This window comes from Anabrus simplex, chromosome 5 (assembly GCF_040414725.1).
Source record: "Anabrus simplex isolate iqAnaSimp1 chromosome 5, ASM4041472v1, whole genome shotgun sequence".
Taxonomy (NCBI): domain Eukaryota; kingdom Metazoa; phylum Arthropoda; class Insecta; order Orthoptera; family Tettigoniidae; genus Anabrus; species Anabrus simplex.
Genome location: NC_090269.1, coordinates 255,321,735 through 255,340,701, shown reverse-complemented (window position 1 = coordinate 255,340,701; position 18,967 = coordinate 255,321,735). Strand labels below are relative to the sequence as shown.

At 39.2% G+C, this 18,967-nt stretch overlaps 1 protein-coding gene across 1 annotated transcript in view; it reads right to left on the bottom strand.

Moving 5' to 3' along the window:
• Positions 1 to 18,967, bottom strand: part of Dhc16F (Dynein heavy chain at 16F) — a 1,052,459-nt gene that overhangs the window by 149,817 nt on the left and 883,675 nt on the right. The window contains exon 59 of the mRNA XM_068227815.1: positions 4,408 to 4,506. Coding sequence (XP_068083916.1) covers positions 4,408 to 4,506 — 99 coding nt within the window. The remainder of the gene's footprint in view (positions 1 to 4,407; positions 4,507 to 18,967) is intronic.

The following is an 18,967-nucleotide window of genomic DNA, read 5'->3' as shown; positions in this document are numbered from 1 at the left end:
GTTGGCTGTGCGCGTAGAGGCGCGCGGCTGTGAGCTTGCATCCGGGAGATAGTAGGTTCGAATCCCACTATCGGCAGCCCTGAAGATGGTTTTCCGTGGTTTCCCATTTTCACGCCAGGCAAATGCTGGGGCTGTACCTTAATTAAGGCCACGGCCGCTCCCTTCCAACTCCTAGGCCTTTCCTATCCCATCGTCGCCATAAGACCTATCTGTGTCGGTGCGACGTAAAGCCCGTAGCAAAAAGTGGAAGGACAAAGAAGAATCAGCAGTCTGAAGGCAAAACAGTGTCCTTAAATTTTGATCTGCAACAGGTGTTCATGGTGACAAGTGACCTAACAGACAATGCTCTGTTTTATAAACAGAGATTAGCAACGTATAATTTTACAGTTTACAATGTAGTTTCCAAAGAAGGAGTCTGGTACATGTGGCATGAAGGTGAAGCAAGAAGGGAAAGCAGTGAGATTGCATCATGTCTGTTCATGTACGCTCAGTCCCAACCAGAGAATGTCCAAGAAATCAGGTGTTTCAGTGACCGTTGTGGAGGTCAGAACTTAAATCAATTTGTGGCAGGCATGTGCATGCATGCTGTGAAGACACTGAACGTAAAATGTATTGATCTCAAATTTCTTACATCTGGACATTCTGAGATGGAATGTGACTCAATTCATTCAGCTATAGGAACTGAATTCAAACGAGTTGGAAAATCGTACTGGCCAGGGGATTGGAAAGCGATTGCACGCAGTGCTCGCAAAAAGGGGGACAAGCCATACATAGTCATCGACAACATTGCCTCTGGAGATTGGAAAACATTTGTGCAAACCAACTTTATTATCAGAAAGAAAGATAAGAAGGGGCAGCCAGTTCATTGGCAAAAAATGTATTGGATTAAATTTGAGGCAAGCTTCCCTGACTGTTTCAAATTTAAGAAAAGACCAGGCAAACAACTGATAGGGAATCAGCTGTCTAGGCCTACCTAGGTAGGGAAATATAAATTGATAGCATTGACTAGACCAAGATATATGAGATTCTGAAGGGAATTATGATTAAATACTACACAAAAATCAGTCTTCAGTGTTAAGGGTTGAGGCTATGAAAAAGAGACAGTGATCCACAAGTGAGTAATGAATAAATCAAATAGAATGTTGGATTTCTCAGAGATTTCATTGAGATTGTAATTGGCATTAAAATATTGGTCTAGGTGTATGCAGTAGTTTTCCATTATATTGAGTAAAGAACCCTTGTTTGCTATTTCAAGAATGTCCATATCCTGTTCGATATTGATAAATTTATGGTTATAATCAAACATGTGTTTGCTGATAGCTGAAAATTTATTATATCTTACTGCGTTGAATATCTAGGCATAAAGTTAAAAATAGTCAAGTTATGCAAAGAAGTCGATTTCCTGAAAAGTATTTTATTCGATTTAACAGCAGGAAGTAACAAAAAGAAACATCGGATTTCACCACAAACTATCAAAACTCAAAACAAAACTAATAAAATTTGGTTGAGGGATGAAATTAGGTTTTTATATAGGAAGAAATCATTTCTAAATCATAAATTATATGAGACTCACCTTCCAGCGACAAAATTACTTTCAAATGCACATTGGACACTTTCTTATTATCAAGTTGAAAATAAATTATTCTATGAACTACCCAAAAAACAACAAAATTTAGAGAAAAAACTGAATAAATGAAAAAACTCTAAACTTCACAATAATTGGACCAGATACAATAGCAGAGCTATAGATGATTGTAAGCAGTTCCACCCACCTGTCATAAACTTACCCCTTAAGCAAAGACAAACACTAAATTCTAGCTCAAGGACCCAAACACAACTGGCCCAATTTGAATATGCTCAATTTAGCTACTACAATGATCACACACACCGAGCGAGTTGGTCATGCAGTCAGAGGCACGCAGCTGTGAGCTTGCATCCGGGAGACAGTGGGTTTGAATCCCAGAATCCCACTGTCGGCAGCCCTGAAGATGCTTTTCCATGGTTTCCCATTTTCACACCAGGCAAATGCTGGAGCTGCACCTTAATTAAGGCCATGGCTGCTTCCTTCCAACTTCTAGGTCTTTCCTATCCCATCATCGCCATGAGACCTATCTGTGTCAGCGTGACGTAAAGCCACTAGCAAAAAAAAAAAAAAAAAAGCAGTGATCACGGAATCAGAACTAGCCATTACAAAAGTGCCAACAGATGCATAAGACAAATTAAGAATTGATATAAAAAGGAAATTGAATAACATCCTCTCTTGTAATAATTTATCCAACCCATCTAATAACATCAATAATAAAATAATAGCTGAACAAAAACACATACAAGCCCTCAAAAAGAAAATCAAAAATAATGATCTCATCGTGACCAAGGCCGACAAAGGCAATAAAACAGTGATTTTAGACAAAAATGAATATATCAGTAAAACAACAAACTTCTTTAAAGACAGCTCCTTTTCCATAATCAAGAAACACACCACACAAAAAAGTTCAAAGACTTCTTAAACAAACTCTGAAGAAAACATCCTTTCTATTTACTGAACAAGAGAAAGCTAAACTCATAAGTATGAACCCTTGTCTCCCTACTGCTAAAGTGCTTCCTAAAATACATAAGGCCGGCATTCCCATTCGCCTAATCATTAATTATAGACCAAGTCCTTTATACAAAACATCACAATTCATCCGAAGTTTTTTAAGAAATGACTATCATTTTTTATATAAAATGTCTATCAAAAATACATATGAGCTAATAGATAAATTAAATAAGTTCAATATACAACCCATTCTATTCATTCCTTTGATATTGTAAATATGTACCCTAGCAAACAAGTGTCAAAACTAATCCCTATAATTGAAAATAATTTAAACAAAAACAGCCACTTAAGTAAATTAGAGACCAAAGATTTCATAACTATACTAAAATTAGTTGTGAACAATAACTTTTTCACTTTTGATGGTGTTATTTACCAACAAGATGGCTTGGCAATGGGATCGCCGGCCTCAGGTATTTTGGCAGAAATATACTTTGATTTCCTTGAACACAACAAAATTGACAATAAATTTGACAATATTCACTTCTGGGCTAGGTATGTTGATGATGTCTTCACAATCATAGATGAAAAATCAATTAATGCCACCACATGTCAACTGGGAAGGTAATGAAAATGACAGAAGCATGACCAACAAATGGCAAATAAATTAATCTGGGAAGAGGAGCTGAATCAGAAAATGATGAAACCAACTAGAGTGAAGAATAGACTGGATGTGATGGGGCTAATGACCTAGATGTTAAGCCCCTTTAAACAACAAGCATCATACTGAATGTGATGCTAGTAAAACCAGATGAGCTCTATAGAAAAACTGAAAGTGATCACGAACCAGTTTTTTCATAGTAGTTCAAAATAAATATGATAGAGAGATTTGTTGAAAGACTAGCACTATTAGGTTATACCATATGGTTGATATGGACAAATATTAAATTCCAACAGTTCAACAAGCATGGTCACAAGTTCTTTTTTTTTCTAGTGGTTTAATGTTGAAACAACATAGATTTTTGGAGACAATGGGGATAGGAAAGGGTAAAGACTGGGAAGGAAGTGGCCATGGCCTTAATTAAGGTACAGTTTGAGCATTTGCCTATTGTGAAAATGGGAAATCATAGAAAATCGCCTTCAGGGTCATCGACTCACCATCTCTTGAATTCAAGCCTACAGTAACATGGCTGTAATGTGCAGCCAACTTGGTCAGTAAATTCCAGAGTTCAGGCCTACCTAGAATTATGATTATATACTATAACACAGAAAAGTAGATGGATCCTCTTCTCATGAAAGGAAAGTAATGGTAGTAGTTGTCACTGTTCAAGTCATCAACTCACAGATTGGCCTGATGCAGCCCTCCATATCACACTATTCTCTGCTAAACTTTTCATTTCCACATTACAACTGCATCCTACATCTACTCTAACCTGTCTGTCATCTTCAGTTCTTGGCATCTCCCTACCATTCTTACACTGTACGCTTCCCTCCAAAACCAACTGAAGAATTCCTGGGTGTCTCAAGTTGTATTGTATTGATCCAACTCTTCTTCTAGTTAGAATTTACTACACAATCTCTTCTCACCAAACTGACTGGGAAATAAGAATTGGATCAAGTTCACCACATAAAATTATGTAAAGAACACTCAAAAAATAAAAATGATGTGCTTCATACTGTTGAACACTATCACCTTTTTACTCTTTAGATTGCTTACAAACTCATTTACATCATAATGAAGGTTATTATGCACCCTTTAGAAAACCAGACCCACAGTTGTACTGGAGCTTCTAGATTACTTAGAATTATACCCTGATAGAAAATTCAGCTCTTTACAGATGTGAATGCACCAAACGGTTGAACATAGAAAGTACCTTTTGCCAGTGTAGGAGGAGAAAAGAAACATTTCAAGATGGTTGTAAGGCATCTCTGATCCCAGTAATCTGTCACTCTTCCACCATATGTAATTTCACCTGGAATAAAATAAGTTGAGTAAGTTAACTGATAAGAAATGTGTGACTTATTTCAGAAACATTCATAAATATTTAACTAAATCTAAGAGCCCTAGGAGAGAACACTTGCTGTTCAAAAAAATCACTAATTCTCATTGCTCACAATAAAACAACTAACTGTACAACTAATTTTACAAAGAATATAATGAAAACAAATTGTGTTATTCAAGGTAAAATTATATTATAAAATCCGTGGAAGCATCAGGATGGCCATCTATGAACTAAATTCTGAACTAAGATGTGCATATGCTGTCAAGAATTGAGTTCGAAGCCTGTTTATCTTCGCCTTCACATCAGTCTGGCCTGTGTTCGGCCGAACTTGTGACAAAAATTCGGTGATTGTGTTTTCTGCCTCCCTTCTTGCTTTTCTGTTGTAATATATTGACGTTTTAACCTCATACAAACACTAACAGCTTTCTTAGTCCACCCAGCTCCTGCAATTTTAGAAGTGTTTGTTTATTTTTACAAACAAGCTTCACAATCTTCTCACGTCGTAGCGCCAGCATCATCGTCATGTCAGCTTCGCTAACTGGTAGGTTTTGCAAAATTAATTTTATGGAATAGAACATGTCCTATTTTATGAAAAATTTTATCAAAGGTTTTATAAAACTTGAATTTGACTGTGAGCAGTAGAAACTTTATAAAATTAAATGATTGTACAATAAATTTGAAGGAAAGTTTTACAGTGAGCAAGAGGCATAAGAATAGTTTTAAATTAGTAATATTTTTATTTTATGTGATATACAACATGGACTAATCCCAATTATAGCATACTTATATAAGTTTCTTACACCAATATACTATCCGTCTCTTTGGATGAATGGTCAGCATAGCCACCTTCAGTTCAGGAGGCCCTGGGTTCAGTTCCTGAGCATGTCAGAGATTTTAACCTTAAATGGTTAATTCCCCTGGCTCAGGGACTGGGTATTTGTAATGTCCCCAACATCCCTGCAACTCACACACTGCACATAAGACTATCCTCTACACAATAACACACAGTTTCCCATGCATGGCAGATGCCATCCACCTTCGTTGGAGAGTCTGCCTTAAAAAGGCTGCACCAGGCTAGCAATAGTCACATAAAATCATGACTGCACCAATATATTAGATATTATATTTTCAAAAATGATTAATCTATTATCATTGATCTTCATTTAGATCTATAATGCAGGTGGCAGATTCCCAATTACCAGTAACTGTTTACCAAGACTTTTCTTCAACGATTTCAAAGAACTTGGAAATTTATCATACAATTCCCTTGATAAATTATTCCAAACCCTAATTCCTCTTCCTATAAATGAATATTTTCCCCAATTTGTTCATTTGCACAAGTATCCCTTGCTTTACGCAATTCATTTGTTCCGAGTAATCATCGTGTAATACAAAAACGTGTAAAGTGAATGTATTACAATATGAGTTAGCTAGAAGATAAAGACTATTTTAAGGAAAACATGAAAAGCCTATGAGTTTTAAATAACTGCAAGTTTTTTTTTAAATTCATGCCACTAGTACAGTGTGAAACTCTATGTATGTACATCACTGGGTCTAGTGAGTCTGTATTATCCATCTCTGGTTCTCTTGAAGGTCCTGAGACACAGAAAATTGAGGACTGTTCACAAATTTGAGCCTCTTTCTTCTCACCATTCATTTCTTTCTTCAATTCAAGAAGGTGAGTGGTGAGTTCTGCTGAGTGGGACTCAAGGAGTTTGACCACGTTTGCCTCGTTTACATCCTCAAATCCAGTAGATCTAGCCTTGTCAATGACTGCATGTGTTGAACTGGTAAGTTTAGGTTAGAGATCTAAACCAAAAGAATTAGCACTATGAGACAAAATCTTCTTCTGAACTCCCTTTATACAAGATTCTTTAACTTCTGTGTATTCATAACAAATTTTTTTCAATTGCGTTCTTTATGGTGAAGTTCTTCCAAAATTGTGTGACACTAGTTTTGTCTCCAACTGTTTCTTCAACTAGTTGCATGAATATTCTGAAGAGATAGTGGCTCTTGAAGGTTTTAATAACACACTAATCCATGGGTTGAATCAGGGATGTTGTGGTCAGTGGCAGAAGCAAAACACTGATGTTCTCATCGGCATCTGCGATACCCAGAGGTTGCACTGGTGCGTTATCCAGAAATACCAGGGTTTTGAAGGGCAAACTCATTTTCTTACAATAAGCTTGCAGCTCATGACAGATTTCAGTGGAGAATCAGAACTCAAACACAGCTCCTGTTATCTAAGCTTTCTTGTTTGAGTATGAAACAACTGGTAATTCTTGCTTAGAGTAGCCCTTGAGTGCTTGTGGTTCTCAGAGTGATAAACCAACAGGGGTTTAATTTTATGGTTTCCAGAAGCATTTCCTCCTGACAACAAAGTGAGACAATCTTTGGAGGCTTTAAAGCTGGGGCCCTCTTTTCTCATATTGACAAATGTTCTGCTTGGCATACGTTTCCAGAACAAGCCTGTTTCATCCAGATTGAACACTTATTGTGGCAAATATGTATGCTCCTCAATCACTGCTTGTAACAATGTAGGAAAATTTTCAGCAGCAACAACATCTGCTCTTGCAGCCTACCCTGCTAGCTTAAGTTTATGGAATCCATGTCATCCCTTTGAGCCCTTATGGAAGTGCTCATTTAATTAATCAGTCATCCATTCAAACGTATAAAGAAGATTGTATATTAAGTACTAGTAACTGGCAGGGAACATCTACATTCAGCAGGAGATGTCAAAATTTCTGCAGGGAGCTTGGAGCTTGGGTTTATTTGCTTGCCAGCTAAGTTCAGAAGGAGGAATTTCGACATGACGTACACAAGCAGAACAAGGAAACAATAGAACTCCAATGGCCAGACCAATGGACAACACCTCGGAGGACCGGCGAAAGGCTAGAGGAGCTGAAAATACACATTTGAAGTAAGCGATGTGTTGAGCCAATGAAATGATAGAGCCACAGTCAATTTGGCTAGGCATTGGTCTATGCGAGTGCTGGCCCCAATCAAGGATACAATGGTGCCTTAGAGGATGAATTGATAAAAGCGATGTGAGTGTGGGCTAGCTACCCTACTATTTGGCAATATTCTGTGCAGGTAACATTGAGGGAGTGGAGTTTATTTGCGAGTGCAGGTTAGAACTTATGTTTCTTGATCGTGTGGGGACTTGAATTTTGGTTTAAGATGCTCAGTCTGCATTTCAATTATCCAAGATGAGAATGGCTTTTATTTTTTGATTTCCGGAGGGAATAACAGTTTCCAGATAGTCGTTCAATGTTTAGTAGCTTACTGGTGTAAACAGATTTTATGAGGACATCAAATTCAGTAATTTCCAGTCCAGGATGTAAATGGGAAATATTTGACCTAGTTACACGATTAGATAAGAGAATTTGTTCCGCGACTGAATGGGAACTGGTTTCACGGTCAGTGGAAATTACCCCGGCTGTAGTATCCTAGTAACTGGTGGGTTAATCTTGACCCAGTTTCCTACACCGTGAATGAGGGGATGTTTTAGACGACATCCAGAAGCAGAAGCAGCGACGGAGACCACGAGATCACAGTTCTACGTCAGGATGGAGACCCAAGGGCTGATCCAAGTCTTTTCTGAAGGCATCATCATCACTATGGCTGGTTAAAATGATGGTGGCTGGCTGTCCGCAAGGCTGGTGATGATAAGTCAACAAAATAGGTGATTACAGAATTTCAAATGTAATTATGTGAGTGTTAACGTATTTTAATGTTGCAAAAAGGGGATAGGTTAGTTTTAATATTTAATTTCAGTAAATTTTGCTTTGTTTGGAAGGACTACATCCTATTTAAAGTAAATGTTAAGAAGCTTGTTAATGTCAATATAATTGTAACATAAATGTGGACCGATTGCATAATGTCACAGCTTGCTTTGTTACATTTTTATTCAGAGTTATTGGCTGAGTGGTGTACATATTTTTACAAGTCTGTTTCTTATTTTTTGCCTCATTCATTTTGATTTGTTTTGCTTTGATGTTTGAGATGCAGTGTACGTCTTGGGGCTTAAATGATGTAAATAAAAAGTTAAATTAAAGCCAGGAAGGACTAGAGTAAAGTATTAGGGGAGCTCAAAGTGTACAAAAACATGCTGTGGAGTTTGGATCCACAAATTTTGACAGCGTCATCTTTACGACTATTTGAATATCAAAGTGAGTGTAAATTAGTGTTTTATTCACAAGTTCCCCAAACCCAGTTTCGTTTTCCGAGTTTGAATAGTTAAAATTGATTTTTCTGTAAAATTTATTATTATTATTTTACAACTTATTTTAAGCCACACCGACACAGATAGGTCTTATAGATTATTATTATTATTATTATTATTATTATTATTATTATTATTATTATTATTATTATTATTATTATTAATGCAAGTTTCTTGAGTTGTAAGTTTGAGATATTTCAGCAACTTTCAGATGTTCAGACATGATCAGTTGTCTATGTGGCAATTTCCTCGTTTCAGATTATGACATTTATTACAGAGTTGGTCACTATATCATTCAAGTTTAGCTTTACGAGCATGAGTGCTTTGATTTGTGACCAGCGCGGTCTTGTTTCTTTTCAGGTGAGCAAATGTTAGACGATGTCATTTCATATACTTATTCAGTTTTGGCAACTTTAGGACACGTGATATGGCTTAGTGTGATTTTGAGTAAGAGGACGTGTTCCTCATTTGTAAGGCCTGCATGTTCGTGTTTTTGTGACTTGCTTTGGGTAGACTGTTGAGCAGTGTGTGTAAAAGGGTTGGACCCTGTGTATTTTTGATGATTGCTGTATTATTTTGAAAGACTGAATCTTCACATTTGAGTCATTCCGCCATGTGTTGGCGAGGGTGATATGTGTGTCTACTGAGGATAATTTTATTTTAGCGGCCTATACTTTGTGATTTTATTGGTTTTTGTCCATGTCACTACGTGTTGCAGTAGAGTAGACAAGATGTTTTTATACTGTGATGTTTCGTTTGGTTTTCCTTTCAGATATTACCATGCTGAGGAACATTTGGGTCATGTAATCTATTTCAGGAAGGAATGTTGAATTATGTGTTGAAAGTTAAAGCATACTCTGTTATTTTTATGAATTTGTATCATGTAATTTATTTCAGGAATCCACGTTGATTTGTACGTGTCGTTATAAAGTCCACTAGTTGACTGATTTTGTGTCATATCATTTATTTCAGGAATTCATGTTGATTTGTGCATATCATTATAAAGTCCACCAGTTGATTGATTTTGTGTCATATAATTTATTTCAGGAACCTATGTTGAATAGGATGTGTTGCTTAAAGTGTAAATTTATTTCCTTATATTTTCCATTGAGTTTTTGAGCGAGTGAAAGTTGCGTAAATGCTGCATGCTTTTCTTGGTGAGCCCTCAAAAATATGACATCATATTTTTGTGACTTTGATTGTGCATATTTGCCATTTATGTGATTTTTTTGTGTGTGGTTCCAATACCATATTGAAATTCATAACTTATGAGTTCAAAGCCAACCACACAAGAAAGAAGGCTTATTGATACCTAGGCCTAAAAACTAAGATTGCCAAATTTGGAAGAGACATTGGATTTCTCAAACAATACCTAACCAATAATCTAACACCCATTTTTAAAAATTTACTGTCCATCCATATTGACATCATGTGACGTGAGAACCGACAATAGATAACTAATCCTATTCCTCATATTTTGTAGATAGTAGTTTATTTTTCTTGAGGATTCCTATAGTTTCTAATAATTACATTGGTTTTTGTTTCCTTTCGAAAAATCTTGTACTCAAAACTTCTGCTACTTTTTTCAATCTTAATGTCTAAACAGCTTAGTGAATTATTTTTCTCCAATTCCAATGCAAATTTGATGTCTTCATCCACGTCATTCACTAATTCTAATATACTATTTGGGTCTAATTGCTGTCCGTTGATAATTATAAAAATATAATTTACATATCTTAACCACGTAACTAAACCTTTTATTTTATATATTATTTTCTCTGTTTCCAAAGCATCCATATTAATGTTATCTAATATACCCAATGCAGGGGATCTCATAGCTAATCTCCATAGCTAGCTGTTCCACTCAGAGTAGCATCAAGCAGTAGCATGTTCCCCTCCACTCACTTGTTATCCCCTTCTAAACTGTCACTCTACAACAAGGTCATGCATGTTTTGAATTGACAGGCAAGCAGACAAAGGTACAGTGTGTGATATACTTTTAAATAGCAACTGTGACAGCCACAAAGTAGGAATGTTTATAATAATAGTGTAACAACTTCCTTTCATATTATCTGTTACCGAGTTTTGTGGATGTGCAGAGGTGAAAGAAGGTGCTGGGGGGAACAGGTCTCAAAATACGAAATTAAAGTTAATTTAACAAGGTTATATTTTCTTATCAAGATCAAGAAATAACAAGAATCACAGAAACACAGTTGAATATCAACAATTTAAAGAATGTACAATTACAGTTTTTACAGAATTTGGGCTTCGAGCCCCGGACTCACAATTCTTGAGCAATTAGCCCAACTTTACCCAAATATAAGGTTCGACCAAGGGGCAGAAAACCCCAATCATGCCCAGGAGCACTTGCTCCCAACTACACAGTAAAGCCTCCTCGAGGCACGCAGAAACAATTTTTAAGAAAGAGCAACCCGCTCTTAAGTTCAAGCCTATCAAAGGCCACACCAAACTCCACTTTCAAGCTGTCCTCCAAGTACATGAAAACAGGGGTAAAAATACCCAACCTACTGAGGCCTATTAAGTAAAGAAACAGGTCAATTACATGGCCTCCAAAATACCAACTTGAGAGGAGGCGTTCTTGCACTCCTAATACACTTTATTTAAAACCTACTTGGCGCTAGGCCTCAAATGCAAGGGCTAATCCCATACTAAAGAGGTGACTTATAGAAGGAGACAATTTAGATTACGTTAAGGAAGAAACGGTTGTGAAAATAAGTTCACCTCAACGCAATATGAGTGGGAGCTCGAGAGGGTTAAGCACTCTCTATCCCAATATGTAGTTTAAAAAGATAGAATTGATACCAAGTGTCTTTACATTTTAGGGGAAAGTTACATGGTAAAAAGGCTTCGGACCTGCCCCGAAAGTTAAACTGCTGAGCTAGCAAGAAAATAAGTTATTAAACGGCCATTACCTGGTGGTTGAACTGCTGCCCGAAGAAAGAGGCGCTTCCCGCCCCCTGCTACGTACTTTACACACTGATAGATGTTACTGAAGTGGCCCGGAGACCCGAAAATCAGCAGTTTATATACCCTCGTGGAAAGTTCGAGGCGTTTCAGGAATGAGAACACCCGCCCACAATCATTTTATTGGCTAACAACGAAAACCCCTACACTAGATGAAGAAGAAACACATTATTGGTGGAAAATTAATTACAGAAATTCCTTATTGGTCGAATTCAAAACTGGCGGAAAGAAAGGGTTAATATTGCCAACTTAAACAATAACTGAAAGAAATTTAACAAAGAACAAACTTATGAATTCAAAATTTCTCCAAAAACACAGTTCTTTCACTTCGCACTAGGGTGCATAATTGTAGTCCTTCAGTAGTGCCATCTGGAAGAGAATGTCCACACTTCTTACTACAGGCAAAACAAAAATACATCGAAAACGACCCAGTTCAGAAACTTCAAAATTTACAAGTAGGGACATCTTCTGAGAAACTTGAGAATTAACACAGTAGATAAAGTTCAGACTTCCTCCAGTAGAGGTGTTTCAAATGGCGCAAGGTTTGAATTAGCGGCGTGGAGGTGTACCGCCCGGTACAGACCTCCCCCCCCCAAAAGTTCCTCCAAGGGGTAACACAGAAGAACATAAACTTTTGTTTCAAAATAAGGTCCAAGTTATGATGTTGATATAGAAGTTAATTGCGGAAGTATTTACCAACAAGTTTTCTTAAAATGATTGGATCCAGTTTCAAAATTCTTTGGTTACTATTGATGTAATATCTTTGTGCTTGTAGAAGTTGAATTCAGAAGGAAAAACCTTTAATTCTTGAAAGTTGAGAAAAATTTTCTAAGTCCACCAGATATTGTCGTTGAATTCAGAAATAGTAGTAATGTTGATATTAAATGTCCATGTAGCTGATTAAATATATATTCAAGGTTGATTAAGTTAGACGGCCAGACCGGACGCTGCTGCTTGTGTCCAGAGGAGGCCGCTCGGACCCCTCAAGTACCCTGAGATACCGCTCGCCCGCACTATGAGAGGAGTAGTGGAGTTGAAGCACGCCGCGCCCGCGGCGAACATACAGGTCGTGGGCGAGTTGCAGGTTGTGCGCCGCACATCAGCCTTGGCCGGGCGGAGGACTCCGGCTCGCCGTACCCTGGTTGGCCTCACGGAGAGGGGCGGGCCCTTACCCCACCTCAGTGGCGGTACGGTGCTGCGCTGCTGCAGGAGCACTGAAACATTAAAGCTCGGCGGCAGAATTTTGTTGGACCAGAATGATTTTAGGGTACATTCATTGTGGTGGAACTGAGGGGCCAGCGGCGTAGAAATATTTATTTCATTTAAAAGCCACTGTGTGTTGTTGAGCAGGAGACGGGAGCGTGGTAATGGCCATGGCAAGGACAGGATGGCAGTTTAACTGATCGGGGGGAAGTTTACAAAAATGCTTACATATAAAGAACATTATTGAAAGGGCAGAAGGCCTTAAAAGTGAAACCCCTCAAAAAAAAAAAAATATATAACCTTCATGTTTCTTTCAAAATTATATGAAGCAAGTTAGCACAGAAATTACACCGGTTTCACCTGTGACAGGTGAACACTAAATATCCTCTCGGTGGCTGGATTACTTAGCAATAAGGTAACGGGAGTAAGGAAATCGAGAATAGTACACGGCCCATGAAATCTGGGGGCAAGCTTGCCCGCGGGAACATAATGTTTGACCATCACCTGGTCGCCTACCTTCAAATTGGTGGGTCTCCGTCCACGATCATATCTTTTCCTAACCTTTTCATGAGACACTTTAAGATTGGCTTTAGCCTTCTTCCAAAGATCTTTAATGTTATCTGGATCTATTGTCTCAGGTAGAATGTCACTCAGAGACCAGAGGTTAGAGAGCGGCGTGTTGGGAACAAACTTGAACATCAACGAAGCTGGAGTAAATTTATGTGATTCATGAACAGCCGAGTTCAAAGCAAAAGCTAACCAATGCAGGGACGTGTCCCACCTAGAATGATCTTCATGATGATAGGCAATAAGCGCGGACCTCAGGTTACGATTAACCCGTTCAGCCAGAGATGGTTGAGGATAATAAGCAGAAGTTGTCACATGAGATATGGACAGATCAAAACAAAATTTACGAAAAAATTAGATGTGAAAGCCTTAGCATTGTCAGACACAATATATTGACACGGACCAAAAGAAGCAAAGATTGAATTTAGACAAGTAATGGTGGACTGAGCGGTAGCCAGCTTAGTCGGAAATAACCAGGAAAATCTTGTAAAACCATCTACACATACAAAGATGAACTTGTTGGCATTTCCCTTTGACTGGGGGAAGGGTCCTACATAATCAATATACAGGCGTTCCATTGGGCGCGACTCTTGATGAGAAGACAAAAGGCCTACCTTGGTAGACATGGTGGGTTTACTAAGCAAGCAGGATTTACAAGCCTTTACTAGTTCACGAATTTCACCGTCCATACCTTTCCAGATGAACCTTTCACGAATCTTTTCACGAGTTTTAAAGATGCCTAGATGCCCCCCTAATGGGGTCTCATGATAGTACTTAAAGATCATAGGTACAAGAACAGCTGGAACGACAACTTTCATCATCTTATCATGCCTCAAAGGGCAACATAAAACTCCATTCCGCAGTACATAAGGGACGACGTGTTCCCCAGAAGAAAGGGTTTCCATTATCGGAGCCAGCGTCGGATCTTCACGTTGGTATTTCTCAATGTCCCTAAAAAGCATGGGAACATCTGTTAAGATGGCATTAACCTCAGATAGGATGGACTCGGGAGGTGATGAACTATCGACCGGTTCATGGGTCTCGACGTCGTTGGAAAACATACGGCTGAGTCTGTCTGCAACAACATTTTCGGTACCTCTGATATGCCTAACGTCAAATTGGAATGCCGAAATTCGGATAGCCCAACGGGCTATATGACCAGTACGACGCGGCCTACCTAAGACCCAGCTTAAGGCTTGATTATCCGTCTCCAAGTCGAATTTGACATGTTCCAGATAGAGACGGAACTTTTCTAAGGCAAATAAGACTGCCAAACCTTCGAGCTCATAGATGGAATACTTGGCTTCTTGAGCCGATAGAGTCCTAGATGCATAGGCGATGGGTCGCCTCCCTAGTTCAGTCTCTTGAAGAAGGACTGCAGCTACCGCCGACGACGACGTGTCGTTTTGGACGATGAATTTTTTGGAGAAATCGGGCATAGCCAGAACAGGGGCATTACACAGAGCTAATTGAAGATCTTCAAAAGCGGCTTGTTGAGAAGGTCCCCACTCAAATTTGATGCCTTTCCTACGAAGAAGGTTCAAGAGCGCCGCTCTATTAGCGAAGTTAGGACTAAACTTCCTGAAGAAATTCACCATACCAATGAACCTGGCGATACCTTTGATGTCCTTGGGAGGTTTAAAATCACGGATGGCCTGTGTTCTAGAATGATCGACTGCAACACCATCAGGCGACACAATATGCCCTAGGAATGACATGGAGGGCTTAGTGAAGGCAACCTTGGACAACTTAACAGTTAACCCGGCCTTACGAAGGTAATTGAGAACTTCTCGCAGATGATCTAGATGTTCTTCAAAAGTCTCCGAAAATACGACGACATCATCAGGATAGTGATACAAGTACTCGAATTTGATGTCGGAGAAGACCCTATCTAGCAGTCTAGTGAGTACCGCTGCTCCCGTGGGGAGCCCGAAAGGCACGCGGTTGTATTCATACAAGTTCCAATCCGTGGCAAACGCGGTAAGGTGTTTAGACTCTTCAGCTAGGGGAATTTGATTATAGGCCTGATTCAGGTCCAAGATGGTAAAGAATTTAGCTTTACGAAACCATGAAAAACAAGAATGAAGGTCAGGAAGGGGCACAGATTGCAACACCACCTTCCGATTGAGAGCCCTATAGTCAATGACAGGCCTGAAGCCACCTTGGGGTTTCGTGACTAGAAAAATAGGTGAAGAATACGCTGACTTAGAGGGCCAAATAATACCATCCTTTAACATTAGATCAATGATTTCTTTCAGAGCCTTCATTTTAGGTGGAGATAGCCTATAAGGTGGAAAACGGACAGGAATCGAATCCTTGACCTCAATTTTGTATTCGATCAGGTCAGTAACACCAAGAGTATCAGGGAACACCTCTGGAAACGACTGACACAATTTACGAATACTATCAGCCTGCTCCTCAGGTAGATGTCTAAGGTCTAACAACATCTCATCCTGGGTAGGCGAAATAGATGAACATGATGCAGAATTACATTTCAATAAGGGGATTTTACAATTAGACGCAAATTTGAAAGTGCACGACCTACTCTGAAGATCGAGCACAAGACCAGTGTGAGAAATGAAGTCAGCTCCCAATATAATGGGGCAAGACAAGTGCTTGGCCACAAACAATTTAACTTTCCAAGTAAATTTAAAAAATATGAATTTTGGCTTTTAAGGAACCTAAAATTTCTAATGGAGAAGAATTAGCCGAAACATATTGAACAGGAGATGAGCAATAGTCAGGAAGTTTACAAATAGATTTCAATTTCGAATACCATTGAGCCGAAATAATTGAACAAACACTGCCTGAATCTAAAAGAGCTGTTACAGGTTCATTATTTACGGTAACTCAATTTTGAGAAAAGGTACGGGTGTGGGGGAGTCCGCCGCAATCCTCAGACATTCTTTGGGGCATTCAAAAGATAAATTTGACGACTGAATTTTCCCTGAATTTTCGACCTGTTTACCAGGGGCTGAGCCTCGGGAAGCTGGATTAGTGGACTCAGCCGAAGCCACTAGTCACTTTTGATTGTTGTTGGAAGTTGCATCCGAAGTTGAGCAAGTGGGGGTGCTGTTGGTATTAGGGCAGTTCTTAGCAATATGGGAGAACGCGCCGCATTTAAAACAACCTTGTGATGAACCTGCTCCACTCCTTGTCCCACTAGACTTGATTGATGGGCACTTGCTCCGAAGATGGTCAGGCGACCCGCAAGCATAACATTTACGGGGTGTGACTGGTCGGCGAGGTGGAGGCCGAGGATTACTAAAAGAAGGAGGGGGTTCTTTCGCAACACGCAAGGAATCGGCGTATCTAACTCCTTCAGCCGATACAGCCATAGCTTCTAGCTCAGCGAAAGTTTGCGGACACGACGCAAAACACAAGTATGATCGGTAAGGTGGTGAAATACCTTCTACAATAGCCTGTACAATCTGATCTTCAGGAAAATGAAGAGCAAACACCCTGGTATAGAACTTAATATCTTGGATGAAATCTGCTAAGTTTTCATCCAACCGCTGTACACGATAATAGTACTTCTGAATCAGAGATGACCTCGCACGCGCAGGAATGAAATTTGCAAGAAGGTGTGCATGAAAATCTTCAATGGATGACTGTTCCGCTATTGCTCTAACAATTTTGTCCGAGAGAACACCAACTGCATAGGGATAAATTATCTGTAAAATTTGACACGGAGAAAGAGAAAAAACAAGAGCATGGTCCTGAAACTCAACTAAGAACCGTAAAAATGCAATTACGTCACTGGTAGAGTTAACCGAAAACTTAGAGATACCTCTAAGCAACATTGCTAATGGATGCGGCAAACTGCTGAAACCCGGAGACGTAGTAGGAAGGGGCCTAAGTGGCGGAGAAGCAGATTCGGAAGGAGCATTATTTAACACAAAGGGTGGAATGGACTTGCGACGATCTGACATATTTTCTGATGGGGCAGATGTACGTTGGGTTGTCGCCTCAGTACTACTTCCTTCCTCTTTCGAGGAATCCTCCTCACTAACAATATTTACTACCATAGGTTGGTCGACTTTAGGGATGGCAGGTCCAGATAACAACTGACTAACTTTACTAGACATTTCGGACAAGTTTTCAGCAAGGGCACTAGCTTCCTTACCCTGAAGGTCATTTAACTTCAGAGACAATAGATCACATACCCTATTATAAAAGTGGTACAACCTAGCCTGTACTCTTTTGAGTTGAGTAGGAGATGGATCACTTACTTCAAAAAAACTAACTACAGATGCTAGCTCAGTAGTATTGTCATTGATCGTGGAGAGAGCATCGTCAATCTCTTTTTCTCCCAAAGTCGGGATGGTAATAGGTAAATCAAGGGAATCTTTTAGCTTATTGGAGTCGACTGCAACCGTGCCTCCAGATTGAACGTTTCTGAGAGATAATTCATAAATTAATTCATCTTTACGCAAATAGAAAGGATGAAGAACCTCGCGAGGGCCGGACATGATGATAGAACAATTTTGAAAAAGGAAAAATCAAAAAATTCCAGCAACTGAGAAAATTGTTAGAGTTCGAAAGCAAAGCAATGTTTAGCCGTCAAAAGGAGCTAAATTGAGACCCATTCAACCACGCTCTGCTACCACTTGTTAGCGAGTTTTGTGGATGTGCAGAGGTGAAAGAAGGTGCTGGGGGGAACAGGTCTCAAAATACGAAATTAAAGTTAATTTAACAAGGTTATATTTTCTTATCAAGATCAAGAAATAACAAGAATCACAGAAACACAGTTGAATATCAACAATTTAAGAATGTACAATTACAGTTTTTACAGAATTTGGGCTTCGAGCCCCGGACTCACAATTCTTGAGCAATTAGCCCAACTTTACCCAAATATAAGGTTCGACCAAGGGGCAGAAAACCCCAATCATGCCCAGGAGCACTTGCTCCCAACTACACAGTAAAGCCTCCTCGAGGCACGCAGAAACAATTTTTAAGAAAGAGCAACCCGCTCTTAAGTTCAAGCCTATCAAAGGCCACACCAAACTCCACTTTCAAGCTGTCCTCCAAGTACATGAAAACAGGGGTAAAAATACCCAACCTACTGAGGCCTATTAAGTAAAGAAACAGGTCAATTACATGGCCTCCAAAATACCAACTTGAGAGGAGGCGTTCTTGCACTCCTAATACACTTTATTTAAAACCTACTTGGCGCTAGGCCTCAAATGCAAGGGCTAATCCCATACTAAAGAGGTGACTTATAGAAGGAGACAATTTAGATTACGTTAAGGAAGAAACGGTTGTGAAAATAAGTTCACCTCAACGCAATATGAGTGGGAGCTCGAGAGGGTTAAGCACTCTCTATCCCAATATGTAGTTTAAAAAGATAGAATTGATACCAAGTGTCTTTACATTTTAGGAGAAAGTTACATGGTAAAAAGGCTTCGGACCTGCCCCGAAAGTTAAACTGCTGAGCTAGCAAGAAAATAA